Raw genomic sequence first — 13,536 nt, 5'->3', positions numbered from 1 at the left:
GAAGCCCTGCCTGTGTGCTAGAATACCAACCATATTATTTGCAGTTCATATAATTTGTTTAATGCTTTACGTTCAAGAGGCCACCTGTGCTAATGCATCGAAGGAGTAAGCAGGTTACTCTCACTCTATTTAAGAAAGGAGAAAACTATTTTCTGAGCCAAATCCCTCCCGTCAATGCACGCACTTTCACTGAATTCAAGCCAGCGAGGGTGTAGGGTAAGGGAAATGCGGAAAGGGAGAGCAGGAGGTGGCAGCAGCCGATTTTGTTCTTTTGTGTCCTAAGCATCCCTTCTCCTTCACGGGAGCCCGATATCGCTGGAGGGATGCGCTGCTCTCCGGAGGAGGCAGTGCATTAGCAGCCCCGCCAGCACCCACAGGTTTGCATTTCTGATGTGTCAGTGTGTTTCACCATCGCCGCAAAACTCCTGTCTGGCAAAGAAAATGCATTTCCATTCTCTTTGAAAGCTATTTGACTTGGTGGGTGTCCACGTAGCACTGCAGGATGAATGCATGCTATGTCCATTACAAATTGCTTTCATCTTCCATTCAGCTATAGTCATTGGATGTCAACGTATTAATTACAATCCACGGTGCCTGTTCATCACTTTACACTGCAGTATTCAATAAATACCAATTAACACACTGGAGTCTTTCCATTAATGTATCTTGCTTGACTGGGTGTGAATGGGTTCATAAAAATACATGTTAAAACAAAATAAGGAGGATAATAGCAATTCTGTAACAAATTTAGACTCGTATACATCTCATATTTTAGCAGATGATTAGTTAGTAAATTGCATTAAAAGCAAAACAACTCTCCTAGCCCTGCCAGAAGGTGCGTTACACCTCACAGCAGACTCCAAACCAGTCTACCTAGGAGAGACACATGTATTTTTCGTGGTTTATATTGCACTGAATATAGACTAATGGTGAAAATAAACCATTAATAATTAGTGTTAAAATAAGTGGAGACGTGCTCTCCAAAACAGTCAGAACACATGCCTATTTTATGCCTTCTTCAGCCCACAAATTACCGATGGGCTTGTTTCAGGGCTGGAGATCATTTTGGTGGCTACCACAGTGTTACATGAATTAAAGACGGACAGTGCAGACTTTTATGCTGTTTACTGCAGGAAAATCAGGCACAGAGCTCTTGTTGTTGCTACAATAAACCGCAGTCCCCTGAAAAGACTGAAGGCAACAGCCTCTGATACCAGTAATGACCAAATGCAACCAGATGTCATCACTACTTCTGAAACAACTTTGCCTCCAGGTCCTACAGGAATATAAAACCTATCTAGTGATGCTTGGATATCAGCTACAGATGTCTGGACTGCCATGCTCTTATTTGGGTTTTTAGGGCAGAAAAAGGAGTTTTGGTTCCATCTGGTTTGGTCTGTTCGTGAATCTGGGTTGCCCTGCTGCAGGAGGCTGCGCAGGATGGGAAGGTCCGTGCCTCCCACCCCAGCCAAGGCGTCCTCAACCGGCAACCATGGTCTTTTACTGCAGGACTAGCGTATTAAAGAAAAATATATTAGCATTCGTAAGAATAATAAAAAACTGAGATGTGTAGGAAACAAGATTTGTTATTTCTGATGCAGCAGGACCTCCTGGCATAAGTTAGGAGGGGAGGGAGAAGTTGGCAGGTGTCAGCCTGGCAACGCTGATTCCCGCCTGGTCAACCAGACCCTGCCGGATGGTTCATTTTTAACTCCATTGCTGTAAACTGCAGAAAACTGTAACTTTACATGTGGACTTATACCCACAAAGGAGCAGTCATCCTCTAGAGGAACCTTCTCCTGGGCGCACAAGCAACCGGGTTTCTGGGAAGATGCTGAGCAGCGTGTCGTTATCCAGTTTCATCATACAAGCATTAGCAAAAGTTTTTCCTCCAGGCCCCAATTTTATTAAGGGCATTCAAGAGGGCTGTGCTAAAATGGAGGTAAATTAGATACCCAGAACACTATTTAGCCTGGACAGGCAGTGGTAGCGCTGCATTTCCTCTCATCAGATTGCTAAGGGCTCTGTACACGGCTCCTGAATTTTCATGGCAGAAATCATTAACTTCGCCCCCCCCCAGCAGTGGGTTCCTTAGATCAAAAGCCTTTTGGAGGTGAGCAGAATATAAAAGGGAGACATTTGTGCAGCAAAATTTTTCTGAGTCTTACTATCAAATAATAGCCGTGAGTTGGTATATTAAAAATATGCATATAACACCTTTGCTGTAAAAACAAACAGTGCCGTGGCGCTGGCTGAACTTGGCCGATACGGTGTCATGACTCGCAACGGCTCCTGGGTTTTCACAGACCAGGGTCAAACTACTCTGGCTTTTTTTTTTTGCTTCCATGTGTGAACAGCAGCATGGCAATCCGGGCTGCAGGTACAACTCCACTTCGTGGTAGCATTGAACATTTTGGAAAGCTGTATGTTGTCCACAGTTAAAATGAAGCACGAATGACATGGAGAATCAGGTCACGGAGCCAGACAGGAGAACAAAAACCCAGGAAAAGTCAGTCTGGGCAGCGTCTTTCTGGAAAAACTTCAAAATCAGTCTCTACCTGAAAGCAATTTCAGCAGACTGGAGCTCTGCACTGAAACTACATGAAATCAGGCTGTGGGAAAACCCTGTGAAACACAGGTCATGTCGAAATACAGCCTAAAAGTGTACTTTTGAATGTTACCCTGGTCTTTCAAGCTCTCAATTCTCCCATTTAATTTCACATTTAAAAGGTGTGTATACCTTATGAAATCATGACATGCTATTTTTATTCTCTCTTTTCACCCTGCTCCTTTTTTGGTGCTTTGCTCTGAAATGCCTGCCGTTCCCACTCCCTTTTCTGTCCCCCTCTGCACTCCATCACCACGCCAGCGCTTTTGGGGGCTGTGATGCACAGTGCTGCAAACTGATGCCGGGTTTCAGCTGGCCACAGCTCAGGTCACTGCTCCAAATGCCCTTCAGTGTCCACGGGGGTACCCGTGACCTTTTCTAACACATTATTCAGGTTTGCACGATGAACAAAATGACAAATAAAAAGAAAAAAGCCACTTATACTTTCTTTTTGGTAAATCACAGTCTCAAATTACTTCTCCATGCAGCAAGTTTCTAGTGATACTGCTGGGATGTCACTGCATGGACTGTGGTGAAAGATGCAGGCTCTAAGTGTGACGTAAGGCATGAGTTCAGTGGGACCTGTACTTACTGGTTTGCAGAAAGAGAAAGAAAAACTCTGCAGATGTGCTTTATATACTGTAGAGGGAAAAATCTGATGGAAAAAGAGGTACTTTGGAGGCATGGCAGGCCTGAGCTCCGAGTTATTTATTTCCATTGATGGCTCTTGATGTTCTTTCTGAAGTTTTGATCATCAAGAAACTTGACAATGAGCTTTTTATGATGGTGCTAAAGACAAACATTGGCAACAGCTGAGTTTCACCTCAAATCCTGATGCCACTGAAGCATCTCTGAAGCTTTTTTTAATTCTTTTTGGAAGTATTAAAGCAGAACCAACCTTTGAGTTCAGCTTATTCAATTTCCTACTGCGATTTTTTTCAGTTTCTATCTGGACATCCTGGATTTGTCAAGGAGATCTTTCTCCCGTGAAGAACACGAAATAAAAACATCTCAGCTGTGGCTCTACATAAATCGTATCATTGCACTGGGGATATGTACTGTACTTGGTAATTTTCTGATGGCTACTGTGGCATTTTGATTAAAAAATTAGCACTGCGGCACTATAGTGCTATACAATATCAATAAAGTACATGCTAAATGAACTAAAAACTGGCTGACAGACAGATCTCAAAAAGCGTTTCTCAGAGGGGGCCACTCAAACAGGGCTGTTTCTAGCGGCGCCGCATGAAGCATCATCCAAAGCCCAAAACTGTTCAACATCTCCATTGAGATCTGGAACGGACACAGAAATCCCAGCTGACGTTATGGAGTGTGATGGAGTGGAAGGCAGGACTGATGTACTGAGCTTTTTGGGTTGGCTAGCAGCCTGTGCCCATGCACAATAAAATATTTTAATATAACAGCACATACAGTTATATATAACACATTGACCACATGTCCAGGAACGAGGAATGCAGCACAGAACCATAAAATAAAAACCAGACGCGGTAACTAATCCTGCCCCCACCTTTAGCAGGGAAAAGGGTCAGCACGTGACAAAACACACACCGGCGGCTGTAATACAGGCATGTGGGAGATTCCACCCTCTGTACTGATGCTAGTGGTACTGAAGCTAAAAGGCACCATGAGCTGCCCAGGACAACTACAACATGAAACAGGAGTAGTAGTTGCAGGAGACACATCCGAGACAGATGCTAGATAGATTTTTTTCTGATACATTAATGAACATTTTTGGCCTTAAAAGCTATGAACCTGCTAAACTGGTCAAAGAAAAGACGAAGAGCACATGGGTGAAGAAGCGATTCAAAGCATCCATGAGATGCCTGAAAGGGCAGAGAGAGAGAACATCCACGGCAGCTTTCCTTAGATGAAGGCAGATTTCAAAAGAAAAACATAGCTCTAGCAATTACCCACTCGGAAAAACAGGTAGAGAAAACAAGAAACAAGAGGAAAACAGCAGCTAAGATGTTCCAATCTGTATGTAATAAAAAAAGATCTAGGAAAGCCTGACCGGGATGCTACCATAGCTTGCCTTTGACTTCATGTAAAATCTTACACATTTTAACTATGATTTTTCCCATTTTTAGCGAGAAGACATTTTTGCTTCATGACTATGCTGCATTTGCTTCACAAATTCCTCAGAAAGACAGACTTTGACTGAAATAAATAAAAGCAAATGCAACACAGAAAGTTTGGATCTGATTTCCAGAAATGGCGTCTGCTTTTGCAAGACCAGAACGAAGCACTAGGAGAGCTTGCAATTCCACATTCCTAGCTCATTGAAGAAGCAAATTATATTTTTTAGATCTCTACCTATGTGACCTGAAGGTGCACATGTATGTCTAGGACTGTCAGCCATTTTATGATCTCACCAATATTTGTATTTGCTGCTCACTGACGTAATTTTGTGTCTGCAAGCAACTGAAAGTACTCTTATTTGTGTCTGTGAAATTGCTTCAGTGAACATTGCCAGTATGGATCAAATAATTTTTTGAGAAATGGTATTTGCCTGGTTTTATGCGCCAGTGAGTCACTCATAAGTACTTATAAATATTTAAATATTCTACTCCTGCAAGAGTGTGTGTAGACATTTGATATGGTTTGTACTACATCACCTCTGAAGCATTACTCCACATGGCAAATTCTTGCATTTAAAACCAAGATTAACAAATCGATGCACCCTGAAAAGCATTTTAAAATCACCAGTAAGTTGTATTCTAGTGAGTTTTCTTTGCAATCTGTAGACAATAGATTTCCAATAACAACTTGTAATTAGTTCATTTTCTCTTATTCAGTTCTTACATACCAAGTCCATTAACATTTTGCAGACGGTATCTTTTGAAATGAGAGCTATCTGGAAAACTACTAGTTTGGCAACTCACTATCGAGTGCACCGGTTCCGGCGTGCAACTGGTATGTCTGCACAGAAACAAACAGCAAAACCAGCACCAGATACTCTCTCTGCCTTTTCCTGAAAAAATCTGGACAGCAATTCTTGACCAAAAAGCATGAAACCACAATAATTTTAACCATGTCTACATTCACCATTAATTCTGCCAGAATTTTGCTTCAGGAGATTCTGTTAACTCAAATCGGAATGCCAAAATGTATAAACTAAGCAGAGTACAAAACTGAACAGCAAACCTGCTTAGATGAGTTAATCTCTTATCTCAAGATGGAAATGTCCCCTTTTTTGGCCCAAGGCAAAACTAGGTCCCTCCCTCCACCATTAAGGATGCATCCATATGCAACATATTTTTTCCTGATCTGAACATTCTTAGTTTTCTCCCTGGAACCATATTATAGCATTTGAAGCATTTTTGCTTAGAATAAATTTGTCTTTCTTGCTACAAATTAATTCTGGTTGGTTTTTTCCCCTCTGAGAAAATGCTTTTACTTTGTACAAAATGCAGCAAAACAATTGAGAATACATACCAAAACCTGACTCTGACAGCTGTTTTGTGGAACTGCAAGCAATTCAGGGCACTTTGCTGGAGCCCAGTGATAGATTTTAGACTTGAAGCTCAGAAGTGAAAGAGCTTTAAAAGAGAGCAAAAAAGAAATCACCTTCTCTGCAGAATATGTTTCTTTGATAGCAAGGGAGGAAAAAGAAAAAAAAAAAAAGAAAATCAAAGTAAGAAAATTTTCCACATTCAAAAATTACCTGCCCATTAAAATGGAGTAAGGATGAGCTCACTGAGGTATCCCCAGCTGGGGCATCCTACCAGTCAAAAATTACATTTCCAGGTGCAACACGATCATTCCTAGTGCTCACTCAAGCCAGGCATCTTACATGCCACTTATGAGGAAGGAAAGGAGTTAGGTGCTTCTGAAGATGATCGAAAAAGTTCAAACTTCTTGAGCAGAGAGATCCCAAGAGCTGATCAAAGGCACCCCTGCTCAAGCATGTCCCTGGAGCTCAGCTCTGCGCTGGAGCATGGGCATCAGCCCACGCACGGAGAGCCCCTGAGCACTGGTTTCCGTATCTCCACTTTGCTGAGCTGCTGCCTCCACCTACAATACAACACGGCCGGCTCGGTCCCAATAACTCCTAAAAACCCCGCGCAGGATCACAGCTCGGCTGCGGAAACGCTGGTTACGAAATGCTGTTGCAGTGACTTGAATGCTTGTTTGTTTTTCCATTAATCTCCGCTCAGCCAGTCTGTACCTGCTACCGAAATCAGCTAAATAGTTTTAAATTTCTGCTTTTTGCTTGATTTTTAACTTTTAGTTTTGTTTTTGCTATAAGATTACGCTATTGAAGTCATCATTCCAGAAAATGCCCAGTAAGTTGCCTTTCTCCTCAGTAACCCAGCTGCACATCACTCCTCATGGCAAGCAGGAATCGGTTGCTTTGGCCAACTGAAGGAAACCTCATTTCCTTCCTGAGCAGCTCACATCACCTCTAACACTGCCTCAAACCAAAAGGAGAGGCCAGCGCTCCCCTGCTTGCTAAGATGTGTTTGAAGTTTAGACACCACATAGCTCACAGGAGAAGCAAATCAATGTTGGCAAGCTAATGAATTATTTCCAAGTTCGCACCAATATCCGCGGCAACATGAAAGAAAAAAAATCACATACCAGGGAGATTACAGCTGAAGAGGCAGAGCATGGTGCACAAACTGTCAATATTTTAGGACGATGATTTGGTGCTGTAGATAACTTGTTGCTACAACATTGCTTAAGAGAACACCTCAAGCAAAACATTTTATCGCACAATGTAGTTGTCCAATACAATTAACCGGGCTTGACCAATTTAGCTGGAAGGCAGCAGTAACAAATACCCAACCCTACGTGCCATGCCATTAAGGAGAACAGCTTTGTAAAGATGTGAGTGAACACTTCATCTGAACATGGAATTTACAGATGCAATTTCTGCTGGAGCAGCTGGCTCGCCAGGTGTACACAGAGTACGTAGATCATGGGCATATTTTTCCAAATACGAGTATTCCTTTTCCTCACACAGAGTTTATTTATCGCCTTCATTAAGATGAGATGTCTATCAAGAATAGTTACACTTCTGAAAGCTTCCTTCCTCACTCAACAACGCCCTCTCCCACTTGACCCAAAAGCCCCTTTTTAGGTTTTGTTCCCTCTTCCTCAAGGCAAAGCATCAGTCTCGACGCTATGGGACACTTACAAAGCCCTGCCCTAAAGCAGTTGCCAGCGAATCAGAAATATGCACACCTCAAAAATAAATCTGTTTTATAATCCACACTTCTAATGAGCCTCCAGAGGATGCCTGGAGCGGCCAGGGACAGCCGGCTCGCTCCTCTACACCGCGCGGCTGCATGGCCTGGCGGGGAATACAGCTACCGGAGATTTTAGGATCACTGCAGTAAATCTGGAGCCAGCCCGATGCTGCTGCTCTGCACTAGCAGTGATTTATCCAACACCCATGCCCAGCCCAGGCTCCTGATGAATTTTTTCACCCAGTTCATTCAGACTGACCCTTCTCTGTGGTTTCCCAGTCCCCAGCTGCAGTGCTGGGAAAGCCCTGGGACACGGGTCCCTGCTGTGGGCTGGTACCATCCACCCTCCGTGGCTCTGTTCCAGCATCTCCCTGATCTCCCGCTGCAAGCATAGAGATCCTGCTTTCATAGCTCTCCATCATGCTTTTTTGATAAATACTAAGGACAAGTAGGAAAGGGAAATCTGAACTAAAACAAAATCGGGGAAGAAAGCAAACTCCTTTTAAAGAGTACAAACAGCATCATACGAGGAAGTTTAAGAGAAGAGCACATTGATCCTGCAGCCTCTCCTGCACGAAATATGCTCCTTCTAAACAATACTTGTGTTCTTTAGATAACAACATATGCATAGATGATAACATATCTCTCATCTTAGAGAAACAGCAATTTTCTGTCTACATGTATCATATGTGCATAAATGCCTGGGAAATAACGACTGGACTGAAAAACAACAATTCGGTATTTTTGTTTCAAACTGCCTCTGTGGGGTTTTTTTGGTGACACCAAGGATCTCAGAATGTTGCTGTGTGAAACAGCAGCCTTCAAGAGCCATGCTGGGAAGCGCCGGGCACACAAGGCGACCTCAGTAAGCCATGAGGGATTCAAGATGGGGAAACTATCTTGGGGTATGATTTCTAACCTGACCTAGTGAAATACTCCTGGCCTTTTACGCAAGTTCAGCCAAAAAATTCTAAACCCTGTGTGACCTCATGGGAAGAGCTGCTGTAGGGTAGCAAAGATGCTTCCAAAAGGCCTTTTCTGTGCTTTCAAAAATGTAATGAAATGCAAAGGCAAGCTGTGAGAAGGGGACGTTGGCTAGGTGAGCGCTCTAACTGGCAGCGAGCTAGAGTTTAGGGGTATTTTATCATAGGGTTAATAACTTCCCATTAGCTAAACAGTGTTGACAAGATAAAGCCATTTTGATGGAATGCATGTTTTTCCTCTCTTCGACATACTTGTATTACAAATTGACCTGTCCAGATTGATGATAATAAAGGTCTAGCAGATTACACTGATATTTCTTCAGCTAGGCTTTCACATCTGCCGACCCGCTACTCTCCCATTAGGGAATACAACAGGAATGCCAAAAGTGACATGCCTAATTTTAATAACCTCCGGTCAGACATGGTTCCAGAAGTTTTGTCCAAAAATCACTCATCTGAGCATATTTAAAGTATGACTCAGCTGGGTGATGTGCTTACCAATTCACCAGACTATCTCCATGCTGATTAATTAGATGCATGCTCTGCTTTAGCTCTTACGACAACTCAGCCTTTCATTTCTTACTTATTTATTGAATCTTTGTGACAATAAAAAGACAACAGACAAATATACTTGCTAGTAGCCTCTTTATTTTTGGAATGTGAAAATCTCGAGATCATAATATTAAAAATTATTTTTTTAATTATGGTCCTGAGCCTGCTTATCTAATAAAATTTATTAATGAGAAATTAGAAGACACCTACAAGTTGTTCTTGCCAGAGCTGTCAGGAGAGCATTTCATCCATCTCATAGGTTACTTACGTATGATTAAGGCAATTTGAAAAGTGATACTTTAGTCCTGTGTTAATAGCTATTTCTAGTCATCCTCGTACACGCAAGCAAACTCCTAAAAGTTGTATTCTTAGGATTCAGGAACAAAAGAACTTTCAGAAAATTAGAAGATGATAGGGTTAGTAGGAGAGCCACTATTTCTGTCCATAACCCAAAACTGTGCATTAAGACGTGTATGCAAATGATCAGCACGATTAGAAATTATTATTAAAAATAGCACCTATTAGAGGTAGTGCTTGTAAAGGTGAAACCAACTCTCAGAAAAGGTAAGAGATTGGATTTTTCTCATCCATGCGCTTTTCATTCATTTACAGCTGATCAACATGGATGGGGATCAAAAATGCGCTTTGAATCTCTATGGGTCTTGAAGAGAGACAATGGGTCAAGAGAAAGCAAGAGACACACACGGAGTGAGAGAAAGAGACCATTTTGTGTCTCTTTAAGTTACAGAAAGGCCATGAGACTCCTTAAAATGAAATGCAACTTCTAAAGCAGCACAAGAATGACAAATTGGAAAGCTCTTCATATTATCAAGGTCATCTTCAAACCTTTCCAACACTGCGACATTATACCAGAGCACGGTGCACTGAAACAGATGTAACGGAGTCTTTGAGAGGATAAATTAGATCGAGACTTTCTGATGTCACTGAATTCTGGTAATTATGTTCCTCAGCTTGCTGAGCAGCCATACCCACAGCCTGCTGCCAGCACGCAAAAATGAGTAGCTTGGGTGAATTTCAAGCAACAAAAGAATCACCCTAATGGGCCAAAAATATGAAAAATCTGAAGGATGCTGTATCTTTAAACTACTATTGCAAGCCAAATTCTAGCTAATAAAGCAGAAATTTCACAGAATCACAGAATCACTAGGTTGGAAAGGACCTTTAAGATCATCAAGTCCAACCATTAATCCAGAACCACCATGTCCCCTAAACCATGTCCTGAAGCGCCACATCCACACGTTTTTTGAACACTTCCAGGGATGGCGACTCCACCACCTCCCTGGGCAGCCTGTTCCAATGCCTGACCACCCTCTCAGTGAAGAAATTTTTCCTAATATCCAATCTAAACCTCCCCTGGCGCAACTTGAGGCCATTTCCTCTTGTCCTATCACTAGTTACTTGGGAGAAGAGACCAACACCCTCATCGCCACAACCCCCTTTCAGGTAGTTGTAGAGAGCGATAAGGTCTCCCCTCAGCCTCCTCTTCTCCAGACTAAACAACCCCAGTTCCCTCAGCCGCTCCTCATATGACATGTGCTCCAGACCCCTCACCAGCTTCGTTGCCCTTCTCTGGACACGCTCCAGCACCTCAACATCCTTCTTGTAGTGAGGGGCCCAACACTGAACACAGTATTCAAGGTGCGGCCTCACCAGTGCCGAGTACAGGGGCACAATCACTTCCCTGCTCCTGCTGGCCACACTATTCCTGATACAGGCCAGGACGCTGTTGGCCTTCATAAACACTTAAGGACTGCAAACCAAAGTGTGCGCTTAAGACAAGTGTTTGAGGTATTTTTGAGATTTTTTTCCTACATTGTGTAATAAAGGAAAAAGATACACTTTCACCAAGCACTGAAGTTCACTTACACAGAGCCCCCAAAATTTCAAAAGTTGCAAGCAATGAATTTTTGTTTTAAATTAAAAGCTGATGAGCCATTAACCGCTCTTGATAAAAGCGGAGATTCTGAGAAAATTGAAAACTGAGATGTCAGTCTGATTTTCAGCTTCAGATGGATAACAATTCTCTTCATATACAAAATCCTTTTGATAGACACTCATTGCTATGCCTTAGGTTTTGTTACAATATTTTTGCAGTTTATTGATTACTATCTCTATTCATTGGCTAATATTTTGTACTTGTCTTATTTTCATTGCCCACTTAAAACTCACTGGACCAAAAACTCATACAAATTACTCTTGGAATTTAGTTTCGAGTTGCTGTGACTTTGAGAACCCACTGATCCAAATATGCTACCAAATAACTCTATGCCAAGCCTTTATAGCCGGGTTAATTCATTTTATGGCCTTCTTAATGTATGAGATTTTATGTTTTACTGTATATCTGCTGGTTTGAGTGTGCTGTGTTGAATTAAATACATATGCAGTTCAAAGAGGTCCAAGGTGACAACTGGGGCTAATTTTAGAGCACTTTAAACATTATTATCCAAAGTTGTTTTTTTCTAATGAAAATCCAGAAATCAAGAAAACAGAAACCACTCTCTTTAGGAAAAAGGATATTTGGCAAAAATAGAGGTTCTGCATTAGCATGGTAGCTTGCCAAAGAGCATCAACGAGGTATGTGCTGCTGCGGGGCACATGGTGACTCTCATGCACACCAAGCTTTTCCCACATATAAGCCCACTATCCCGATGATTGAATAAAGCCCCACGTTTTTCTGTCTGTCTTTTTTAGTATCCCAAAGGGACAGGCATAAATACAACTTTCTATCATCCAGGTGAAGGAGACAACATGGGCCTTTTCCAGGGAAGGACTTCAACGAATGCTTAACTTAAAGCATGAACAAGAAGTTATGAAGATAAATGGGTAACACAAATACTTATTTTCTCACATTGTTTAGGCAGCTCAGTGATCTAGGGATCTTTGCAAATGGTGCTGAGCTATATATCGAGATTGCACACCATAATCCACTTACTAACATGGAAACAAAATGCAGAAAACATCTTTCCCAGGCAGAATATTCAGTAAAACACCTTCCCCACAGCAAACTAACTCACATTACCACTAGACATTTAGACAGGTTTCAACTCTCTTTCCTCAGGGTTACTCAGAAACCACACAGTCAGATCTACAGACCTGGCCAGTTCACCAACATCTCTCCTTTGCCATCAACAAGAAGCATGACAAAATGCACAAGAAAATGATAAGCACCACACACTTTTACCAAACTCCTGGTTCATGCTTATCCTTTGGAGCACAGTAACCTTTAGAAACAAGCCTTCTGTAGTATTTTCATGGCATTAAATATGAAAAGGGATTATCTGTGCTGACCATGTCTGGGAAGACAACATTGCCATCACAGATATTCACAAGCTTTCAGCACCCAGGACAGACAAAAGCATCAGGACTCACGGAAGGCTGTATACAGCTCCTGCAGGGTTAAGCGACCGTCATTGTTGTAATCATCAAACCGGAGAAGGTCCTCTAGTGTACAATCCAATAAATCATCTTCCAGGTCCTCCTTCATTAGCTGTAGCAACGAGAACAGATAATCTTACATATAATGTAAAGGTACAGACTGTGGTCCTGGCTCACCCAGCAGATTTTTTCCATTAAATTACCTTTGGGGAGATATATATAGATATATCGTAACTATCATTACAAATTTGCTTTATATGAAGATACAACTGATATTCTCATCCCTTCAGCAATTCATGGGCCATGGACTGGTGAGGGCGAGGACCCTCTTCCTTCAGCAGCAGCACCAGAATGCATTTTCACTTTGCAAATGTATTTAAAAATAAATATGCAACAGGGAAAAAGGAAAGTCTGTTTTCCCCCCCTGCTCTGTAGGTAAGGACAAAATTGTATTCCTTGTTTTTAGGACTAGAATAGGCAAGAGTATATGGTGTATTGTACACTAATGTGTTTTTCCAGCCCCTAACAGTTTGTTTCTTATGTAGTCTAAACATTTCACACATTCTACATTAAAAGTAAAGAGAGCTTTACAAATCGTACATCCAAGTTAGCAAACAGCCAAAATCAGACCTAAGCACAATGAAAACGTTAGGTTCTCTGAATTTATTGTAGACCTTGAAGAAAATGTTCTGCTGAAATCTTGCATCTCCTGGGCAGGAAGGCTTTTTGCTGTAGTCCAGAGACTCTTATTTACTATTCTAGTCTTAGCCCATTATATTGAAGC

At 41.9% G+C, this 13,536-nt stretch overlaps 1 protein-coding gene across 1 annotated transcript in view; it reads right to left on the bottom strand.

Annotated features, from left to right (window-relative positions):
* The window catches only part of FSTL4 (follistatin like 4), a gene marked incomplete at its 5' end in the record, with an annotated part of 234,488 nt that overhangs the window by 93,665 nt on the left and 127,287 nt on the right, over positions 1–13,536 (bottom strand). Inside the window, one exon of the mRNA XM_082006204.1 lies at positions 12,747–12,864. Coding sequence (XP_081862330.1) covers positions 12,747–12,864 — 118 coding nt within the window. The remainder of the gene's footprint in view (positions 1–12,746; positions 12,865–13,536) is intronic.

This window comes from Phaethon aethereus (assembly GCF_964289735.1).
Source record: "Phaethon aethereus genome assembly, chromosome: 14".
Classification (NCBI taxonomy): Eukaryota; Metazoa; Chordata; class Aves; order Phaethontiformes; family Phaethontidae; genus Phaethon; species Phaethon aethereus.
The sequence above is the reverse complement of the archived record's forward strand: the minus strand, read 5'-3'. Positions and strand labels throughout refer to the sequence as shown.